The 19,143-nt window shown below is 54.5% G+C and overlaps 1 protein-coding gene across 1 annotated transcript; it reads left to right on the plus strand.

Moving 5' to 3' along the window:
• Positions 1-7,571: 7,571 nt before the first annotated feature.
• Positions 7,572-18,340, plus strand: Hacl2 (2-hydroxyacyl-CoA lyase 2). The gene is made up of 15 exons (XM_090335767.1): positions 7,572-7,748; positions 10,255-10,456; positions 10,681-10,808; positions 10,880-11,018; positions 11,119-11,230; positions 13,203-13,302; positions 13,573-13,670; positions 13,761-13,897; positions 15,344-15,478; positions 16,822-16,936; positions 17,057-17,226; positions 17,308-17,378; positions 17,458-17,529; positions 17,654-17,759; positions 17,892-18,340. The coding sequence occupies exons 1-15, from the start codon at positions 7,614-7,616 to the stop codon at positions 18,068-18,070; spliced, it is 1,899 nt and encodes a 632-aa protein (XP_090191893.1). The 5' UTR covers positions 7,572-7,613; the 3' UTR covers positions 18,071-18,340.
• Positions 18,341-19,143: the final 803 nt, after the last annotated feature.

A 19,143-nucleotide genomic window follows, 5' to 3' on the forward strand; every position in this document is an offset into this window, starting at 1 on the left:
TTGCGCGCTTTAAGATCTTTGAGTATGAATGTGTGTGTGTGAATGAATGTGAGTGAACACATTCGAGGTTAAATTGTCAGCATGCTGTATAGAACAATGGATGAATTTATACTTAAAACACAAAGGCAATTGGGTAAATCTGAGTCTAAACTTCAAGAAAAGTATTAGGTTTGAATGTTTCCAGTGTCTCAAAGGATTATTGCATTGTCTTAAAGAGGAACTGGTAAAAAGTATTTTTCTAAAGATCCTGAAATTTGCATTTTAAAAATCTGGTATTGTAATGCATAGAGCTATTTACATTGTCAACATTGTATCCTGTTTAGCCCAGAGGCATTAGGGAATTTGGAATTTATTTCCTTAAGTTAAAATTTGGAGATAAGTATTAGGAATTTAAATGTGAATTTGTTTACCAATCTCAGAAACTTTACCTATCTTTTAAAACTGTTTAGGTAATCAAATGCTAAGAGAAAGGACAGGAAAACTTGGGGTAGTCCTGTGTGACCATCTTTGGGGGTGAGAGGTGAACTGGCAAAGGTGCAGCTCTGGGTTCCCATGGTGGAAAAGGCCCTAAGGGAGAGTCCACGCATGCTGAAAGATAAGCTGGCACAAGGACTGTTCATTTAAACCTGGTCAGATGGACTCAGTGGACCATCTTCAGCCTTTTTCCTTGCAGACTGACACTGAAAATCTGATGGCAAAATGTGGGTGCTGTGATTATTACTTCCTAAACTGCCCCCTAAAATGTATTAAATTGAGGAAAAGGGGCTTTAAAAGGAATGTTTAAAAGTTTATCTCCTTATGATTTGGTTTCATACTACTTCGCAATTGGGTGTATTTTAGAAAAAGAAGGAAACTAAGTCTGGACTTTTGGTGCACTGATGATATTTGTAGTTCCTGCATTAAAGAAAAACAAATTTGAGTTTAAACTGTTGGAGCTCTAGGCAGTAATCTGAACTGCAGAAAAAAAAAAAAAGCCTCTTCTAAAGGAGGCCTGGAGGCCTGAACCCATAAGTGTTCTTCAAATGCAAATAAAGACTAAAGTGTTAAGTGTTTAAGCAAATATCAGTAAAATTTTAAAGAACATTAGAAATGCGTTTCTGAACAAAATTTGGAACTGAAGTTGTCCCAAATGTTTGTTTCAAGAAAGAGAAAAAAGGAAAATTAGGACTACCAAAATGATTGCTTAGTTGCTATTTCAGCTTGCTCTTGTAAGTTACTTTATAGCAATTTCCCACAGGCCCCTGGAGAAGGACAGCAATCCTTATTCAGATGTAACTTTGGCCCTTACCAAATTCCAGGTAAGATCATGCTTAGAGACTATTTCTATGTTGACCACCTTGTTGCTTTAATTGGAGTAAAGTGGCCTTTTGTAGGACTCATTGATCTGAAAGCTGCAGTTTTGAGCCAGCCCGGGCAAAGCAAAGTCCCTGTGAGACTGTGGTGTCCCATCTGCCAGCAGAATGCTGGTGGGGCAGAGTTGCTTTGGAGCTCAAAGTGGCAGAGTGCTAGCCTTGAGCTGGAGAGCTGAGGGACAGCGCCCAGGCCTTGGGTTCAAGTCCAGCAACCAAGCAAGTGAAATGCCAATGGGACATTAATCCTTGTGTGGAGAAACACTACTGGGACAATGAAGCATCCAGATGCAGTAAAACACTGCTTGGATGGCAGAGATGGTGTCAGATCCTAGAGTCACTTGTGCTTGGCCATTTGAAATTAATCAGAGCCAGGAGGTCATGAGTAGATTGTAAGCATGCCCTACTAATGTCCATGTCTACTAAGTAGGGACTTGTCAATCATCTGTAATTGGGAGTAGTTTACAATCCTGACCCCCCCATCTTTGCTCAAAGTTCTAGCTGAGCAAAATTTGGGTTGAACACCAGCCACAAAATTCAGGAAAGTTTATGTACCTGGGGCTGTGTCCCTATTGATCTGTTTAGGCCTACACTGATAACTGAAGCATTATTAGGGTCACAGGGATTAAGTTCCCCAGACAATCAAGAAAATGCCTTTGCAAATGAGTGTTAAGTAAACGACATTGTTGTAGCCAAATAAAAAGTTTATGCAGTTGTTAAATGTTTTATATGATCTCCAGTTTAGACTAAAATATTGCTCTTAAAATGTAATCCTGGCAACCCCTTGGTAAAACAGGCTAAGCTTTTAGGGTCCCTAGCTAAGTATAGAGACAACACCCCTGAGTCAGCCTAAAGAAGTTACAGAAGATGGATCTTTGCCCATCAACCCCCTTAAGATGAAGGGACCAGAGTCATTTTTGGAAAGTGAGACAGGATAAATTAGAGGTATGGAAAAGAGTAGTAACAGATGTGCAAGAGTGGAGACTGCATTTTGGGGAATGGCTACAGGTTCAAGTCTTCTATACTTGTCTAGAGAATCCTAGCCTCATTTAAAGGAAATCTGGTTACTAAAAGTTGTCACCCTGGTATTACTTTGGAATCTCAGCCCTATACCATCCTAAAAACCAATGGGGTGTCAGCCTGCAAAACTGAGTGTGCTCAGGAAAAGCAACCAGGAAATCATTGGGAGACTTCACCAAAGTCAGGCCTTAGGATAAGTTTCTCGAACCAGTTTGTGCAGAAATTTGCAGGCAACCCAGCAGGAGGTGTGACATTCCATTGGAGCTGCTGAGAGTCAAGGACACCCTGTCCTGCCTGATTCCACCACCCCACAGCGGCTTCCTGAGAGGACTGGAACTAAAGCCTTGGTGGTGGGACATTCTATCTGTGCTAAGTTTAAAGTCCCCTAAGTTTTTGCAGCCATTATGGTGACTCTGGATGGGTGAAGGAAATTCTCCACCCAGTGCTGAACAGCCTAGAGGTGAGAGGTGCAAATGTAAATGAGGGCTCAAATGAAAAAGAGAGAAAGCTTAGTAAAAGTTTTGGGAGAGGAGTTGAAGAAAAATGGTTTATGACAGATAAGAGAGGATCTGGAAGGAATTATAGAAGGTTTGAGTATGTAGCCAATGGTATGAGTATGTCTTGAGCAAAGTTGGTATGCAGTTAATGCAGTAATGTAAATAGAGTGCACTGACGTGAGGGGTTGCTATGCTTGGATGTATATTTCCTAATTGTGAGCGTTTTTCTTGGGTGCAGAACGAGGAGGGCACATTGTATGCTCCTCCAAACCAAAGAACGCTGTCTACCCGAGTCTGATAACAATTGTTGCCCCCCCCCAGCCATGTGTTATCTCAGCTGGCACTGCTAACCATGATCCAATCCAGTCCTTACAGGCCTTATGGGGACCCACAAAAATTGCCATCATGCACTGTCCCAGTCATCAAAAAGGGGATTAACGCAGTGACCAGAGGAAATAATTTGGCTGGTTGAGTTGCCAAGATGATTCTGCCTCTGTCCCTACTCCCCATTTGTTCAGACCAAGCAACTGGGTGCTCATCTGGCGGCACAATCCTAAGACTCTGGAACCACCATGGTGGAAAGGGCCCTACGTGGTATTGCTGACGACCCTCACCGCTCTCAAAGTAGACGGAGTCACCGCCTGGGTCCATTACTCGCACCCAGACCAGCAGATCCCTTTTCCCTGAAGGAAGATTATCATGGAGATAGCTGGAAGGCCAGCAGACCCCTCTCCAACCCTTTAAACTCTTCTTTTGTCTAGTTAATGGCAATCCACATCTCCCTTGGAACCAGACCTGGCAGGAGACCTTTGGAATCCCTGGGATAGGACCTGAGCTCACCGCTTCTATGTCTGTCCAGCCCACTCCCGATCCCCAAGTCAGAGTCAAAAGTGTGGAGGAGCGGGAGATGCATACTGCGCTAGCTGGGGGCGTGGGTCGACTGGACATATATGGTGGGACCCCCCAGTTAAATTGAATCCTCTATTTCCCACCTCTAAGAATCCCTTAGTTCCCTGGCTGAAGTAGTTATGCAAAACAGGAGAGGACTAGATTTATTATTTCTACAGCAGAAAGGCCTCTGCGCAGGAATGCTGTTTTATGTAGACCATTCAGGGGTAGTTAAACAAACAATGGCCGAGGTTAGGGAAGGTTTGCAGAAACAAAAAAAGGAACTGGAGGCCCCACAAAGCTGGTTTGAAGCCTGGTGTAGTAAGTCTCCCTGGTTCACCACTCTTACATCTAGCTTATTAAGACCCTTAGTGACATTGTTACTTTTACCAACTTTTGGACCCTGCATTCTTTTTTTTTTTTTTTTGCCAGTCCTGGGCTTGAGCTCAGGGCCTGAGCACTGTCCTTGGACTTTCTCAAGGCTAGAGCTCTACCACTTGAGCCTCAGCACCACTTCCGGCTTTTTTCTATGTATGTGGTACCGAGGAATCGAACCTGGGTCTTCATGCATGCTAGGCAAGCACTTTAACCACTAGGCCAAACTCCCGGCCGAGGACCCTGCATTCTTAAGAGGCTTGTGCAGTTTATGAAAGAAAGGCTAGGAACCATTCAGTTAATGGACCAGAGGAATTACTCCCCTGTAGGTGAAATAAGCGAGGAAAATGATTTCATAGAACTGATGGAATGGGATCCAGGGTTGGATCCTCCCCCTGGGAACAGCTGAAGGGGGAAATGTGGGGATGAAAAACAATTACCCCCAGACCAAAATTATCCCCCTTCCACTAGGCAGAATAGAAACTCAGCTTGACTCAAAGATAAGAGTTTGGAACCCAGAAGATACATAAACAGGAAAGAACAGTTAATAAGTCACCTTATCTGAAAGGAACCTCTGGACCATAATTAACAGTTGTTCGTGGTTTTCATAACTGTAGAATTCCCCCCCCCATCTTGCCTAGCAACTGTTTGTGATTTTTGCCTTTAAATAGATTGTGTAAAACCTGACTATCAACTCCTCCCAGTCTCGCTGCCCAGGGCCTGCGGAAGGGTTCCTTGCCTGGCTCGTATTCCTCAATAAAACCTTGCTGTTGCATTTCGGATGCCTCGATCTCAGTGGTCTTCTTTAGGGGACCCCTCCTCTGGGCACAACATTTATCTCCAATTAACCACTAGAAAATGGGGAAATTGGGCTGTGGCTCAATGGGTAAGGCAGTAGCCTTGAGCTGAAGAGCTCAGGGACAACACCCAGGGCTAGCGTTCAAGTCCCATGACAAAATATAAATAAATAAATAAATAAATAGATTCAGAGTTATCAACCTTGGTTTGCAGCTGAGGTTAAAGAGTGAGCCACCACACCCAGCTTGAGTATTTGTTGTTGTCGTTGTCCTCGTTGTCCTTGGGGCTTGAATCCAGGACCCAGGTGCTGTCCTAGAGCCTTTATTTTTCTTTCAAATTTGGCCTCTGTACACTCAGGAGTTAGTAACTAGTCCTTTAGGCTCTTTAACACCTAAAAGCCCGCCCCCTCCCCTGGTGTATGCCAGTCCTGGGGCTTGAACTCAGGGCCTGGGCGCTGTCTCTGAGCTTCTTTTGCTCTTGGCTAGTGTTCTGCCACTAAGCCACCTTCCCAGACCAACAAGGGCTTCTTGTTCGCGTTTCCCTCAGAAATCTGTTTGTTTCCCGTGTGTGTGTGTGTGTGTGTGTGTGTGTGTGTGTGTGTGTGGTTTTTCTTGTTCAATCTCCTGCTGACTGGAGTGAGATGGAATCTCAGTGATGTTTTGATTTTCATTTCCGGGATGACTAAAAATAAATGCTGGACATCTATTTATGGAGTTATTCTTCATCTGAAAAGTTCTCTAAAGCAAGCACTGGGGTGGCCTTGCATTTCAACCTCCGTTCAAACAAGCAGGTCCCCATCTTTAGACATCAGCCCTTGTCTATCCCATTCAAGATCCTGGGATTGACCTTCACCACCACACCACCCCCCAAAAGAAAGAACAAAGGGCGTGTGGCCTGGCTGTAGAGGCGCCGCAGCCACTTCTGAAACGACCTTTCTTGTACATCCGAAGCTGGGAGATGAAGGGCAAAGCTCACCGGCTTTTGCCTTGATCTCAGAGGTGTGGCTGGGGCCAGGCCGGGCTGGGCCAGGCCAGGCCGGTGTGGGGCTCTGACTCCCAGGCCTCGCTTCTGTCTTCTTTCGCCACCCTGGGGCGGGGCGGGAATCTGCTGCTGTTTTCCTGGGTGAGGGGGGTTGAGCGATTTCCTCTCGTGCATGGACCTTTATGTATGGACGGCCCTCTGTGAAAGCTCTGGGCTCAGGCGGACTCTTGTAGTAATAATTAATAATAATAATAATAATAATAATAATGAGTGGATGTGTGTGACACACCACCAGAGGACGTTCTTCTATGTCCTTTGTTCGTCGGCCTGGGCGCCGTCCTGAGCTCTGCCATGAGCCCCAGCTCCGCCTCACACAGCAGGGACATTTCCTGGGTGCTGGGGACGGCGCCGGGGCCGTGTCCGGGCGCTACCATGCCGGTTTTCTCCTTTTCCTTTCCCAGTCCTGAGGCCGAGAGCCACGGCCCCACCCTGGCTCTGGAGGGACGGATTGCCTGGCGATGATTCTGGAGGCTGCCTGGGGGCCCAGGCAGAAGTTGTTTGTTATTGTGGTTGCTGTCTGGGGGTCGGTCCTGGGGCTCGAACTCGCGGCCTTTCCCCTCGAGCCACCGCTGGTTCCTGGAAGGGCGTGTCAGGGGCTTTCCGGCCGCGGCTGGCTTCGAACCGAGGCTCGGGATCTCAGCTGGGATGGCTGGAGTAGGAGAGAGCTGGACAGGAGAGGCCAGGCTAAGGGAAAATGAACCTGGGGGCCTGGGAGGGCGAGGTCTGTGCGAGCCACGCCCAGGGGCGGGGCCGCGGGGGAGGGGCCAGGCTAAGGGAAAAAGAACCTGGGGCCCGGGAGGGCGGGGCCTGCGCGAGCCACGCCCAGGGGCGGGGCTGGCCCGAGGGATGCGGTCCGGCAGCGGGTGCTCTGATAGCGGGTTCAGGCGGGGGCCTGGCCGGTGTGGACAGTTCAGGAAACGAGTAGGGATCAGAACCCGCGGGCCTGTAGGGTGGAAGGCTGAGAAAGCCGGTCCAAGTCGGACCTTGACTGAGGGAAGACGCCGCGAGGCCTCGCCTTCTGGCTAAAAGTGGGGCGAGGCTTGCACTAGCAACCAATAAGAAGGGGAGATGGGCGGGGCTTGCATGACAAGTAGCTAGTCAAAACGGGGGTGTGCCGGACGGGGCTCCCACTCTGCGCATGTGTAAAACGACTACGCTTGCGCCAAGCGGGTCGAGGCGCGTGCCGGGTCACGTGACACAGAGGGCGGGCGCAGAGTCCGCGGCGTGCGGGCAGTTCCCTGAAGGTGGTGGCTGGAGAGCCGCGGGGCTGGGGCTTGCGAGAGCATCTTGATGCTCTGGGGCACAGTGAGGTTCGGGTAGCGGGGTTCACTCACGCAGCGTCGGCGCGTTCCGCCCGAGGGGCGTGGCCTCGCACCTCTTGATGACGCCACACGGGGCGCGCTCCTCTGATGCCCGAGAGCTTGCGTGCCTAGTGGTTGCGCGGCGGTGACGTCAGGGGGCGTGGCCGGCGTGGCTCCAGTGCCGGAAGCCCACGATGAGGGCGTGGCTTCCCCTGAGGGGGCGTGGCGCGTAGCTGGGGCGTGGTCGTGGTGGGCGGGGCGGAGAGGCCGAGCCTTCTTCCGGGTGAGATAAGTGCGCTCGGGTCCTGTCCGGGCCCGTGCGCTCCTTCCCCTAGGTCCGGGCCATGGAGAGCACCGTGGCCGCGGCCGCTGCGGCGGGCTCTTTCCCTGTCTTCCTGCTCCTGTCGCTCGGGACGCTGGTGGCCGCCCTGCTGGGTGCCGCTCACCGCCTGGGGCTCCTCAACCGGCTGATGCACAAGGTGCCAGGGCCGGGTAGGGGGAGAAGGCGGGCTGGGTGGGGGGGCGGCGGGCTGGGGAGGGGAGGGAGGAGCCAGAAAGAACTGAGCTCGAAGCACCCCTCGCGCTCACGGATGCACTCAGGGGTGTGCTGCATGGCGCTCGCCACCCGGTCCCGCCCCGCCCCGTCCCGTCCCGGTGGCCGTGCCCAGAGCTCCGCGCCGCCGCCGGCTGCGTCTACCCAGCCCCGGACTTTAACCCCCGCTCAAGTCCCCCGGAAGTCGCGGGACGCCGGACTCGCCCAGCTCCCTGCCCGGCCGGCCCAGAGCCGAGGGAGCCGTGGCTGGGCTGCAGACGTGCACGGCGGGGTGGGGTGGGGGTTTCCTGGGACAAGCTCGGGGACAGCCACCCGTGGCCGAGGCGATGCGTTTTGGGAGGGTTGTCTCACGCAGCCTAGGCACCTGTTATTATTTGCACAAGGGAGATCAAGCCCGGGAAGGTCCTAAAAGAGTTGGACCCTGGTGATCTGGTTGGGAAAAACTTTTTATCAGAGATTTAAAAAAAAAAAAGAAGAAAAGAAAAAAAAAACAACAACAAAGCAAAACCAAGCACCAGTGGTTCTGCAGTCCTAGCTCCCAAGGAGGCTGAGATCTGAGAACTGCGGTTTAAAGCCAACCCTGGGTAGAAAAGTCCCTATGAGACTTATCTCCAATGAGCCACTCACAGAAACCAGCAGGGTCGCCCTGGCTTAAAGTGGTATAGCACTAGCCTTGAGCCCCAAGTTCATTCCCTACACAAAAGAAAAGAAATTTCCCTGGTCCCAGACCTCCTTTCCAGTGCTTGCTCTCTAGTCAGGATCAAAACCACTGACCTGGAACTGGTGTATGTTGAGGATGGTGATGATCCTGGGGCAGGATGTTCAAGGCTGTCTGTGCCAACCAGAAGCCTCCGTGCCAGGCATGTGGCTGGCAGCTGGCCAGCTGGGTGCAGGCCTGCCCAACAGAGGGAGAGGGAGGTAGGTAGAGTTAGCCGTCCAGGTGCCAGGCCCTGCAGGGGTAGCAGGCAGCAGGCAGGAGTTGCAGGCCTTGTCCTCCCCAGCCTGGCCACCCCCCCCCCCCCCGGGGTTCTTTGACTTCAGCTTCCCTTTCCTCTTCTGGATTTCCCTGCCATCTCTGAGAACAGGCAGGCAGGTGACAGGCCCTTGACAGCTTGGGTGCTATGGGACTGTCAATCTTGCTTGGGCAAGCCTTGCCCTTAGCTGTGGGAGGGAAAACAGTGCATATACACATGGAGGACCTGATACTATCTTGAGCTCTGCTCTGGGACCTGGTGTATTGTGGGGGTATGTCTGTAACCAACACGCACACTCCTCACATTCCCTTTTCTTGGAAGGGGATACTGGGGACTGAACTTGAGGATCTTGAGCTTGCTAGGCAGGTGTTTTACTACCTGAGGTACTCCCCCACCTTGTTTTTGGACTATAGTTATTTTTCAGGTGTGGGTTTTTATTTTGTTTTGTTTTTTGCCAATCCTGGGGCTTGAACTCAGGGCCTGAGCACTGTCTTTGGGCTTTCTCAAGGCGAGGGCCCTGCCACTTGAGTCACAGCACCAGTTCCAGGTTTTCTATGTATGTGGTATCAAGGAATCGAACTCTGGTGTTGGGGTATGCTAGGCAAGCACTCTACCACTAGGCCCTGCTCCCAGCCCCTTGGCTAGTTATTTTTTAGGTAGGGTCTCATGCTTGTGTCTGGCGATAGCTTCCCACAGTCATCCTCCTGTCCACCCATGTAACTGGGGTTACAGGGCCCCTCACATGCTCAGCTTATTGATTTGAGATGGGATCTGGCTCACTTTTAGTCTAGGCTTTCCTTACATTGTGAACTAATCTCTGGGATTACAGTTGTGTGAACTACCTTGCCTGCCTTTGACTCTTTCTATTTTTTTTGTGGGGGGGCTGTATTGGTTTGAACCCAGGAATTCTTAAGTGCTCTGCTCTGCTACTTGAGTCATATGCCTTTAAGCCCTTCTGGTTTCTGTTATGTTTTGAGATAAGGTGTGACTTTCTGTTCTGGCTGGGTGCAAACTGTGTCTCAACTTTAGCCTCCTATATAGCTTAGAATAATGTGTGTGCCATGGTGTTCAGCTATCAGCTGAGAGTTGGCCTTGCCAACTTACTTGCCTGAGCTGGCATTGAACAATGATCCCATTAATCTCAGCCTCTCGGGTAGGCGGAATTACAGGTGTGAGCTGCCACATCTAGATACACCTCACTTGTTTATTTTTGTTTGTTTGTTTGTTTATTTTGTGGTCTAGGGCATGAACTCAGGGCCTTGTACACGGGGTTGGTGCGCCAACCACTTGAGCCACAGTTCCATTTTTGTCAGGAGCCACCAGCTCCACTTGGCGTTTAGAGTCTGTTCTTGGAGGAAGGGGGTTCGGACCCTGCCTTTTGCTTACTAGGCAGGCGCTCTCCCCCTGCAGCCATGCCCCCGCCCCTGACCCTACCCTGCCCTCGCCGCCCCGGCGCAGGTGGACAAGGCCAGCATCCGGCACGGCGGCGAGAGCGTGGCGGCCGTGCTGCGGGCTCACGGCGTGCGCTTTGTCTTCACGCTGGTCGGGGGCCACATCTCCCCGCTGCTGGTGGCCTGTGAGAAGCTGGGCATCCGCGTGGTGGACACGCGGCATGAGGTCACCGCCGTCTTTGCGGCCGACGCAGTGGCCCGCCTGGCAGGTGAGACCGGGCCGGGCCGTCGGGTCCGTCGGGTGGGGGCCGGGGTCGGGGTTGGGTCGGGTCGGGTCGGGGTGGGGTGGGTTCGGGGTGGGGCCGGGGTCGGGGTGGGTTCGGGGTGGGGCCGGGGTCGGGGTGGGGTCGGGTCGGGGTGGGGCCGGGTCAGGCGGGGTCGGCGTGGGGTGGGGCCCCGCCGGCGGCCCCCGCCCACCGAGCCTCTGTCCCAGGCACGGTGGGTGTGGCCGCGGTGACAGCCGGCCCGGGCCTCACCAACACGGTGACTGCGGTGAAGAACGCGCAGGTGGCGCAGTCCCCGGTGCTGCTGCTGGGGGGCGCGGCCAGCACCCTGCTGCAGGTGAGCGGTCCTGGGGGCTGGGCGGGCGGGGGTCCCCGGGCTCTGCGGTAACGGCCCCCCACCCCCGCCAGAAACGGGGCGCCCTCCAGGCCATCGACCAGATGTCCCTGTTCCGGCCGCTCTGCAAGTTCTGCGCGTCCGTGCGGAGGGTGCGGGACATCGCGCCCACCCTGCGCGCCGCCATGGCTGCCGCGCAGTCGGGCACCCCAGGTGAGAGGGGCGCGCGGGGCCGGGGCGCGGCGCGCGGGGCCGGGGCGCCCGGGGCCGGGGCGCGCGGTGACCCCGGGGCGCGGCCCTCCCGTCCCCGCAGGGCCCGTGTTCGTGGAGCTGCCCCTCGACGTGCTCTACCCGTACTACATGGTGCAGAAGGAGATGGTTCCTGCACAGGCCCCCAAAGGCCTCGTGGGGCGCGCGGTCTTCTGGTGAGCAGGGCCCGCCTTGCCCTCCGCGCCCTTCTCCCCTCCCCGCTGGAAAGAGCCCGCTGGGGTGGAAAGCCGACCAGGCAGAAGGTCCCGAGGCTGGAGTGAGCTTGGTGGGCTGGAAAAGCAGTCAGGTCGTGGCAGCAGGTGAGCGGGGTGGGGGCCCCAGCTCGGAGCTGCCCGCCTTCCCTCCCTCCTGTCCCCCCTGTTCTTGAACTCAGAGCCTGGGCACTGTCCCCGAGGTCTGTTTTGCTCAGGGTTAGTGTTCATTCTTTGATCCACAGCTCCACTTCCGATTTGGGGGACGTAACTTGGAGATAAGAGTCTCATGGACTTTCCTGCCCAGGCTGACTCTGAACTGGGCTCCTCAGGTCTCAGCCCTCTGAGCAGTGAGGCTGACAGGCGTGAGCCGCCAGCTCCCCTTGCGTTATCCTTTTTCTTCTTTCTCTGCCTTTTCCCTTTGCCTATCCTCATTTCTTTTCCTATATATTGAGTGAGCGCCAGCCAGGTCCCAGATTCCCAGGAAGTCATAGATTAACACTGGTGGGCAGGACATTGTGGTCCTTATGTGTGTGAGCCACGCTCTGGCTAGAGGCTGGCTTTAGCAGGAGTGACAGCCTGTTGTCACCCTGTCCCCTTCCCTCCTGCCCCTCCCAAGTCCTCGGAAGGCCGAACTTCCCTTTAGAGTGCCCTTAGCCTCCTCTCTACAATCTAAGACGGGCATCTGGCCAAACGAACTCTTCTGCCAGTGCCCACGTGCCTGCCACCTTGGAGTAAACATGCCTTGAGGGTGAGCCTGGGCTGGATTTCTGTGTGTGTTTGTCCAGGGCATCCACACAGGGCTTTAGGGAAACTTAGGGCCTTGGATTCAGTGAGGCAAGTTTCAATGCTAGACCTTGTACTTGCTGAGCAGGCTCCCCAAGTCCTGCCCTGCTTGAGCCACCCCCCCTCCCACCAGAGCCACACCTCTGGGCCATCTCCACTGTGGCCACGCCCCACGCAGTAGCCACTCCCCCACCTCTGAAGCTACACCCCCACAGCAGAGCCTAGCATTCCATTACTAAGCTTTGCTCTGAACCCTGATGCCTGGACCATTTCTGGACAGCTGAGCCACGCCCCTGTCACCAGCCACACCCATCACCAAAGTCACAGCCTGGCCATTAGGCCACTCCCTACCTCTGCCTGTTAATTTTTTTTCGTGGACTCGGCCTGGGAGGTGTCCCTGGCCTCTTCAACTCAAGGCTAGTGCTCTACTCCTGGAGCCACAGCACCACTTCCTGTTTTCTAGTGGTTAATTGGAGATAAGAGTCTCATGGTCTTTAAAGCAGGACTGGTTTTGAACTGCAATATTCAGATCTCAGCTTCCTGAGTGGGATTACAGGCCTGAGCCACCATGCCTGGTGAGCCTTTTATTTGTCAGTCATGGGGCTTGATCTCAGGGTCTGGGCACTGTCCCTGAGCGTTTTCCGCTGAAGGCTAATATTTTACCACTTTGAGCCACAGCACACTTCCAGTTTTCTGGTGGTTCATTGGAAGTAAGAGTCTCATGGACTTTACCTGGGCTGGCTTTGAACCAGAATCCTCAGATCTCAGCCACCTAAGTAGCTAGGATGACAGCCATCAGGCAAGTAGCCATTTTTAAAACTGCATGTCTAGGGCTGGAGCATGCTCTGTCCCTAGGCCTCAACCCCAGTCTGCAGTGTACCTTAAGACCTAAGTGGGCTGATGTTGGGTTTTGGGGAGCATTTTACAGTGGAGGAATAGCTCCAGACGGGCACTGCCACCTGCCTGCTGCCCACAGCCAGGATGGGACTCAACCAGGGCTGGAGCCTAGGTCCGCCCGACCAGCCTGTGTTGGCCCCTGGGAGTCCCAGGCCCGTGGTTTACCACGCCCCCTACCTGCTCCCCCATCTTTAGGATCCCCTTGCTGCCCTCCACTCCCGGAACCCCCTTTTTAACCCTGTCTCGCACCCAGGTACTTGGAGAACTGCCTGGCCAACATCTTCGCGGGAGCCTGGGAGCCACAGCCCGAGGGGCCCCTGCCCCTCGACATCCCCCTGGCTTCCCCCGGGGAGGTGAGTGGCCTTCCTTCCCCAGCTCAGGCCCACCCGGCTGCTGGTCCTCTGCCCTTTCTGCAGCAGGGTTGGGGGCCTGAATCTTTTTTCTTTTTCATTGTGCTGGTCCTGGGATTGAACTCAGGGTCTGGAGGATGGCCTTGGTCTTTTGCTCAAGGCTTGCTCTCTACCACTTGAGCCCCAGCCGCCCTCTTCCACCTTTTGGTAGCTAACAGGATGACAGGCTTGGGCCAGGGCCTGTGTTCAGCCTTGAGCCTCTTGTCGTCCCAGGTTCAGCGCTGTGTGGAGGTCCTCAGCCGGGCCAAGAAGCCCCTGCTGCTGCTGGGGAGCCAGGCGCTGCTGCCCCCGACCCCCGCCACCAGGCTTCGGTGAGCGCTCCACTCCGCCCTTCGGGTGCCCTTCCGGGGGGTTCCTGCACCCCAGGGCCACGCTCATCTGTGCTCTGCCTGTACCTCTAGAGCTGCTGTGGAGGCCTTAGGTGTCCCCTGCTTCCTGGGAGGAATGGCGAGGGGACTGCTGGGCAAGAACCACCCCCTTCACATCCGGCAGAACCGGGGGGCCGCTCTGAAGAAAGCGGACGTGGTGGTCCTGGCAGGTGGGCCTCAGCCGCCTCCTTCCTTCCCGCCCCCTCTGCCCCGCCCCCCTCCCTCTCCCCCCCCCTCTCTCTCTCTCTCTCTCTCTCTCTCTCTCTCTTTCTTTCTTCCTTTCCCTTGTCCTGAACTCAGGGCCTGAGCACTGTCCTTGGGCTTTCTCAAGGCTAGAGCTCTACCACTTGAGCCACAGCACCACTTCCAGCTTTTTCTATGTATGTGGTACTGAGGACTCGAACCCAGGTCTTCATGCATGCTAGGCAAGCCCTCTACCCCTAGACCAAACTACCAGCCTGAGCTCCTATATTCTTAAGGACTGAATGAATGCAGTGATAACCACCTGACTGGTGATGTCACTGTCATATGAAATGGCATGAACAGCACACATGCCCCACTCAATGAACTGATGTCACCCCAGGGACCAGGCGGATATCCCCTAAAATGTCATGAAATGGCCGGGTGCCTGTGGGTCACGCCTGTCACTCAGGAGGCTGAGATCTGAGGATTGCGGTTCTAAGCTAGCCCAGGCAGAAATGTCCCGGTGAGATGCTCCTCTCCAATGAACCACCAGAAAACCGGGACTGGTGCTGTGACTCCAAGTGGTAGAGCACTAGCCTTGAGCAAAAGAATTCAGGGACAGCGCCCAGGCCATGAGTTCAAGTCCCAAGACCTACAAAACAAAAGGTCATGGTACAGAGTGGGACCATAATTAACATCTCCAAGCTTACAAAACATTTATTATTATTTTAGATTTTTTTCCCCTCTTTTTGGTAGTTCTAGAACTTGAACTCAAGACCTTATGCTTGGTAAGGCCAGGATTAACCACCAAGGGCTGACCCAATACTCCTACCCAATACTCAACTTCCCTCCCTCCTAACTTCCCTGTCCCGCTCCCTCCCCTCGTTTCCTTCCCCCCCATCCTTCCCTTCCTTGGTGCCGAGCCTTGAGCAAGTGGGTACATTGAGATATATCTCCAGCCCTTAAAGTCTCTTGAGGCCTGGCCTTAGAAGTGTCACACCCTTTTTTGTGCCACATTCTTAGTTATTTGCGGGGAAAGTTAGGAGGCACTAGGTCTTGAACTCAGGGCCCGGGCGCTGCCTCTTAGTTTTTCCTCCCAGGCTGATTGGCCTGCCACCTGAGTCACAGCCTCGCTTTCCTTCTTTTGGTGATCGATTGGGAGTTTAAGACTCCCAAGGACTTTCTTGCCAGGGCTGGCTTTGAACCTCAGTCCTCAGATCTCAGCCTCCTGAGTGGTAGGGAGACAGGCGGGAGCCCGTGGTACCATACTGTGAGTCAGGGCCTCTCCCAAGGTGAAAATCCCAGAGGGAAAAGCCACAGTGCTGTGACAGGTGGCCCAGGTGCCAGAACAGGTTGGAGCGGGGACCCTGGGATGTGGTGGGCCTCCAGGGGAGGCCCCGCCCTCTGACACCTGGGGCCCCCTGCTCACCCAGGAGCCGTGTGTGACTTCCGCCTCTCCTATGGCCGCGCCCTCAGCCGTAAGAGCCGTATCATCGTGGTAAATCGAAACCGTGCAGACATGCTGCTCAACTCAGACATCTTCTGGAAGCCTCAGGAGGCCGTCCAGGGTGAGTACCCGTCCAGGGTGAGTACCCGTCCGCTGACTGGGTGCCGGCCGCCCCGAGCCTCTCATTTGTTCTGCCCTCCCAGTTTCCGTTTCCTTTCCGTGCCATACTTGGCCCATGGTGCTGGGGTATTGTCAGCCCTGTACCTCGTGGGTGACAAGGTCATGTTGTGACTGTCGAATGTGTGTTTGGAAAGGTCCATCCCAGCAGCTGGTCGGAAGCAGGGCAGGCAGAGGCAGGCAAGAGCTGTTCAAAGCAAAGCCCAGAACAACCTGTCATCCTAGCTACTCGGGAGGCTGAGATCTGAGGATTGAAGTTTGAGGTCAGCCCAGGCAGTAAAGACTGGGAGACCCTTATCTGCCATGAACTACTAAAAAGCCAGAAGTGGGACTGGGGTTCAAGTAGTAGAGTGCTAGCCTTGAACATTTGAGCAAAAGCAGGTCAGAGACAGCGCCTAGGCTTTGCATCCCCCCCAAAAAAAACAAGGCCAGGACAGCCGAGACGGTAGGACACGCCTCTAATCCCAGCCCCTCTAGAAGCAGAGGCAGGAGGATTGCAGGCCTGCTATGGCAACTGAGATCTGGTCACGATCTGTGAACTATGAAAGGAACATGGAGGTGGCACAGTGGCAGAGCATTTGCAAGGCCCTGAGTCCTATCCCCAGTAGACTGGGAGAAACAAGTCAGGCCAGAGAGGACAGACTGTGGTGAGGAGACTTGAGAATTCAGTGTCTTCCCCCCACCCCCAACTGGACCCACTGGGTCTCTTCTCTAATCAGATGGCTTGAAAGCCAGATCTGGGCTTCAGCGGTAGATGTTTCCTGTGTTCCTGGAGAACCTGCCTGGTGGGTGAGGCTGTGTTGTCGTTGTTATTTATTTTTGTGCCAGCTTTGAGGCTTGAACGCAGGCCATGGACAGACAGTATCCCTGGCTTTTTTCGTTTTACCACTTGAACCACACTTCCACTCCTTTTTATTTTGGTGGTTAATGGGAGATAAGAGTCTCCCAGCCTTTCCTGGCTAGGCTGGCTTTGAACCTCAGACCTCAGATCCTAGCCTCCTGAGTAGCTGGGATGAAAGAGTGTGAGCCATTGGTGTCCCATGGAACTGTTTTTTTATCAACGTAGCGGGGGCAAAATTGGCAGGACTTGGGGATCTGAACGGTGAGGGGCTGGTGTGGTCTGCACCATATCCTGGGGCCTTCATTTCCCCTGCCTGGCCCACCTGACCTGGCTGTGGGCCTGTGTTCTTCCCTGCCCTGGGGCATGTCTGGCCCCTTTGCCTGGGGAGGGCTTCTGTCTGGACCTGGCTGGTAGCTTCCTGCCAAGCCACGCCTCTCCCTCCCCAGGCGATGTGGGCTCCTTCATGCTGAAGTTGGTGGAAGGCCTTCAGGGCCAGACATGGGCTCCAGACTGGGTGGAAGAGCTGCGAGAAGCCGATCAGCAGAAGGAGCTGACCTTCCGGTGGGTCTGGCTGGCGTGGGTGCTCGTGTGTGTGTGTGTGTGTGTGTGTGTGTGTGTGTGTGTGTGGTATGCCCTGCAGGCTTGCTGCTGGCCCTGCTCACCTCTCCTGTCCTGTCACAGGGAGAAGGCAGCCATGCCTGTGGGCCAACACCTGAACCCTGTGCGGGTGTTGCAGGCAGTAGAGGAAGTTCTGCCGGACAACGCCTTGCTCGTGGTGGATGGTGGGGACTTCGTGGCCACTGCAGCCTACCTCGTGCAGCCCCGTGGCCCTCTGCGCTGGCTGGACCCTGGTATGGGGGTGGGGTAGGGATGGGGGGGGAAGGGGAGCTTGCACAGCTGGACCCTCCCCACTGTCTGTTTTGTCCCCCTAGGGGCCTTTGGGACTCTGGGAGTCGGCGCAGGGTTTGCACTTGGGGCCAAGCTGTGCTGTCCGGATATGGAGGTGAGGCCGGAGACGGGGAGGCTTGCTGCTGTGCTCTGGGGCGGTGAATCACCCTAACTGCCCCGGGTCCCCTCACCAGGTCTGGTGCCTGTTTGGGGATGGAGCCTTTGGCTACAGCCTCATCGAGTTCGACACGTTCGTCAGACATAAGGTGACTGTGCCGCCTCTGATGGTGGAAGATGTGTTGCGGGGGGGGGGGGGGGGCGGGAGGGGGGAGGTCCCCGCCTTCTGGCAGTCCAGTCCACAGCCTGGCCCTGCGTTGTTTCCTTTGGTAGATTCCAGTGATGGCTTTGGTTGGGAATGATGCAGGCTGGACCCAGATTTCGCGGGAGCAAGTGCCCAGACTGGGCAGCAACGTAGCCTGTGGCCTGGCCTTCACGGGTGAGGGGTGCAGTGGGGTGCGGCGGAGGGGACCCCGTTATAGGCCCGGTTGCATGTTGGTGCAACCTCTGGGCTGGCTTGGTGGTGGACTGGGGGATCTGCTGCCATCTAACGTCAGATAATCTTTTTTAGATTATCACAAGGCAGCCATGGGTCTGGGGGCCCGGGGCCTTCTGCTGTCAGGGGTCGATAAGGACCAGGTAGTGGACATACTGCGTGCAGGCCAGCAGCAGTGCCGAGATGGCCATCCAGTTGTGGTCAACATCCTGATTGGAAGGACGGACTTCCGAGACGGCTCCATTTCTGTATAGGGGTTCATGGGGCCCAGTGGGCCTGAGCCCCTTAGTCCTGGACTGTGCTCGGCTGGTTTGCAGTCTCATCCCTGTGGGATCTGGGCCCACTCTGCAAGCTTCAAAGACTCTACTGCCCTCCCTGGCGGGAGCTGGTGAACTCAGACCCAGGGAGACACCGGGCAGCCCTGGAGAGCTCTGGTCCTCGTCTCCACACAGCTGACCGCACTCTTTCTTCTTGTGGTCTAAATAAATCACCTCTGGCTCAGTGAGCCCAAGGAGTCAGTCGCAGACCTTGAGCATATTGATTTATTATTCACAAAGGTGGAGGTGAGGGGAAGGAGACCAGAAGGGGACTTGATTCCCACTGGGCTACTGGGGACATCAGCGTGCCTGGACATGGTGAATTCTTCCCCACTCTGTCATCCCTGAAAAAGTCCCACACACCTTCTCCGAATGTGCACACGCATGTACACACACACACACACACACACACACACACACACACACACACACACGAGGTGCCTGGACATGGCAAATCCCTCCCACTCTGTGGTCCCTGAAAAAGTCCCACACACCTTCTCCAGACATGTCCACAGACATGCACACACACATGAGACAATAAATATATTCTGTACCAAAGGACCCAGCCTGACATTTCAGGTGGGGCCCCTCCTAAAAGGGAGGGGTTAAGTGCTCAATTTTCTGCAGAGGTGGAAGGACACCTGGGGAAGAGAAGGGTCACTCAGACACTCCTATCTCCACATGTTGGTTGGTGGCAGATCACGGGGTCTTCCCTGGAAAAAGAGGGTGGGCTGGAGTCAGGACAGGGGCTACTGCCTCACACAGTGCCTCATAGGGCCCCTTGGTCCTGCAGGGGGAGAGAGAAACAGTACAGTGCTCAAAGCTAATACTGACTTGGTTGGCAGCAAAAAGACTGGGGTGTGTGTGTATGTGTATGTGTGTGTGTCTCACCCCAGGGTGATACAGTAACTTTAGGTATTTCCCCTGCAAAGGGGAGGCAAGAGAGACCAGCTTGATGAGCAGAACTGCCTTTGGCAAGCAGCAGGAGAATCCCTGGCACCCAGCAAACA

The sequence above is a fragment of the Megascapheus bottae genome, chromosome 1 (genome assembly GCF_031878675.1).
Source record: "Megascapheus bottae isolate mThoBot1 chromosome 1, mThoBot2.hap1, whole genome shotgun sequence".
Taxonomy (NCBI): domain Eukaryota; kingdom Metazoa; phylum Chordata; class Mammalia; order Rodentia; family Geomyidae; genus Megascapheus; species Megascapheus bottae.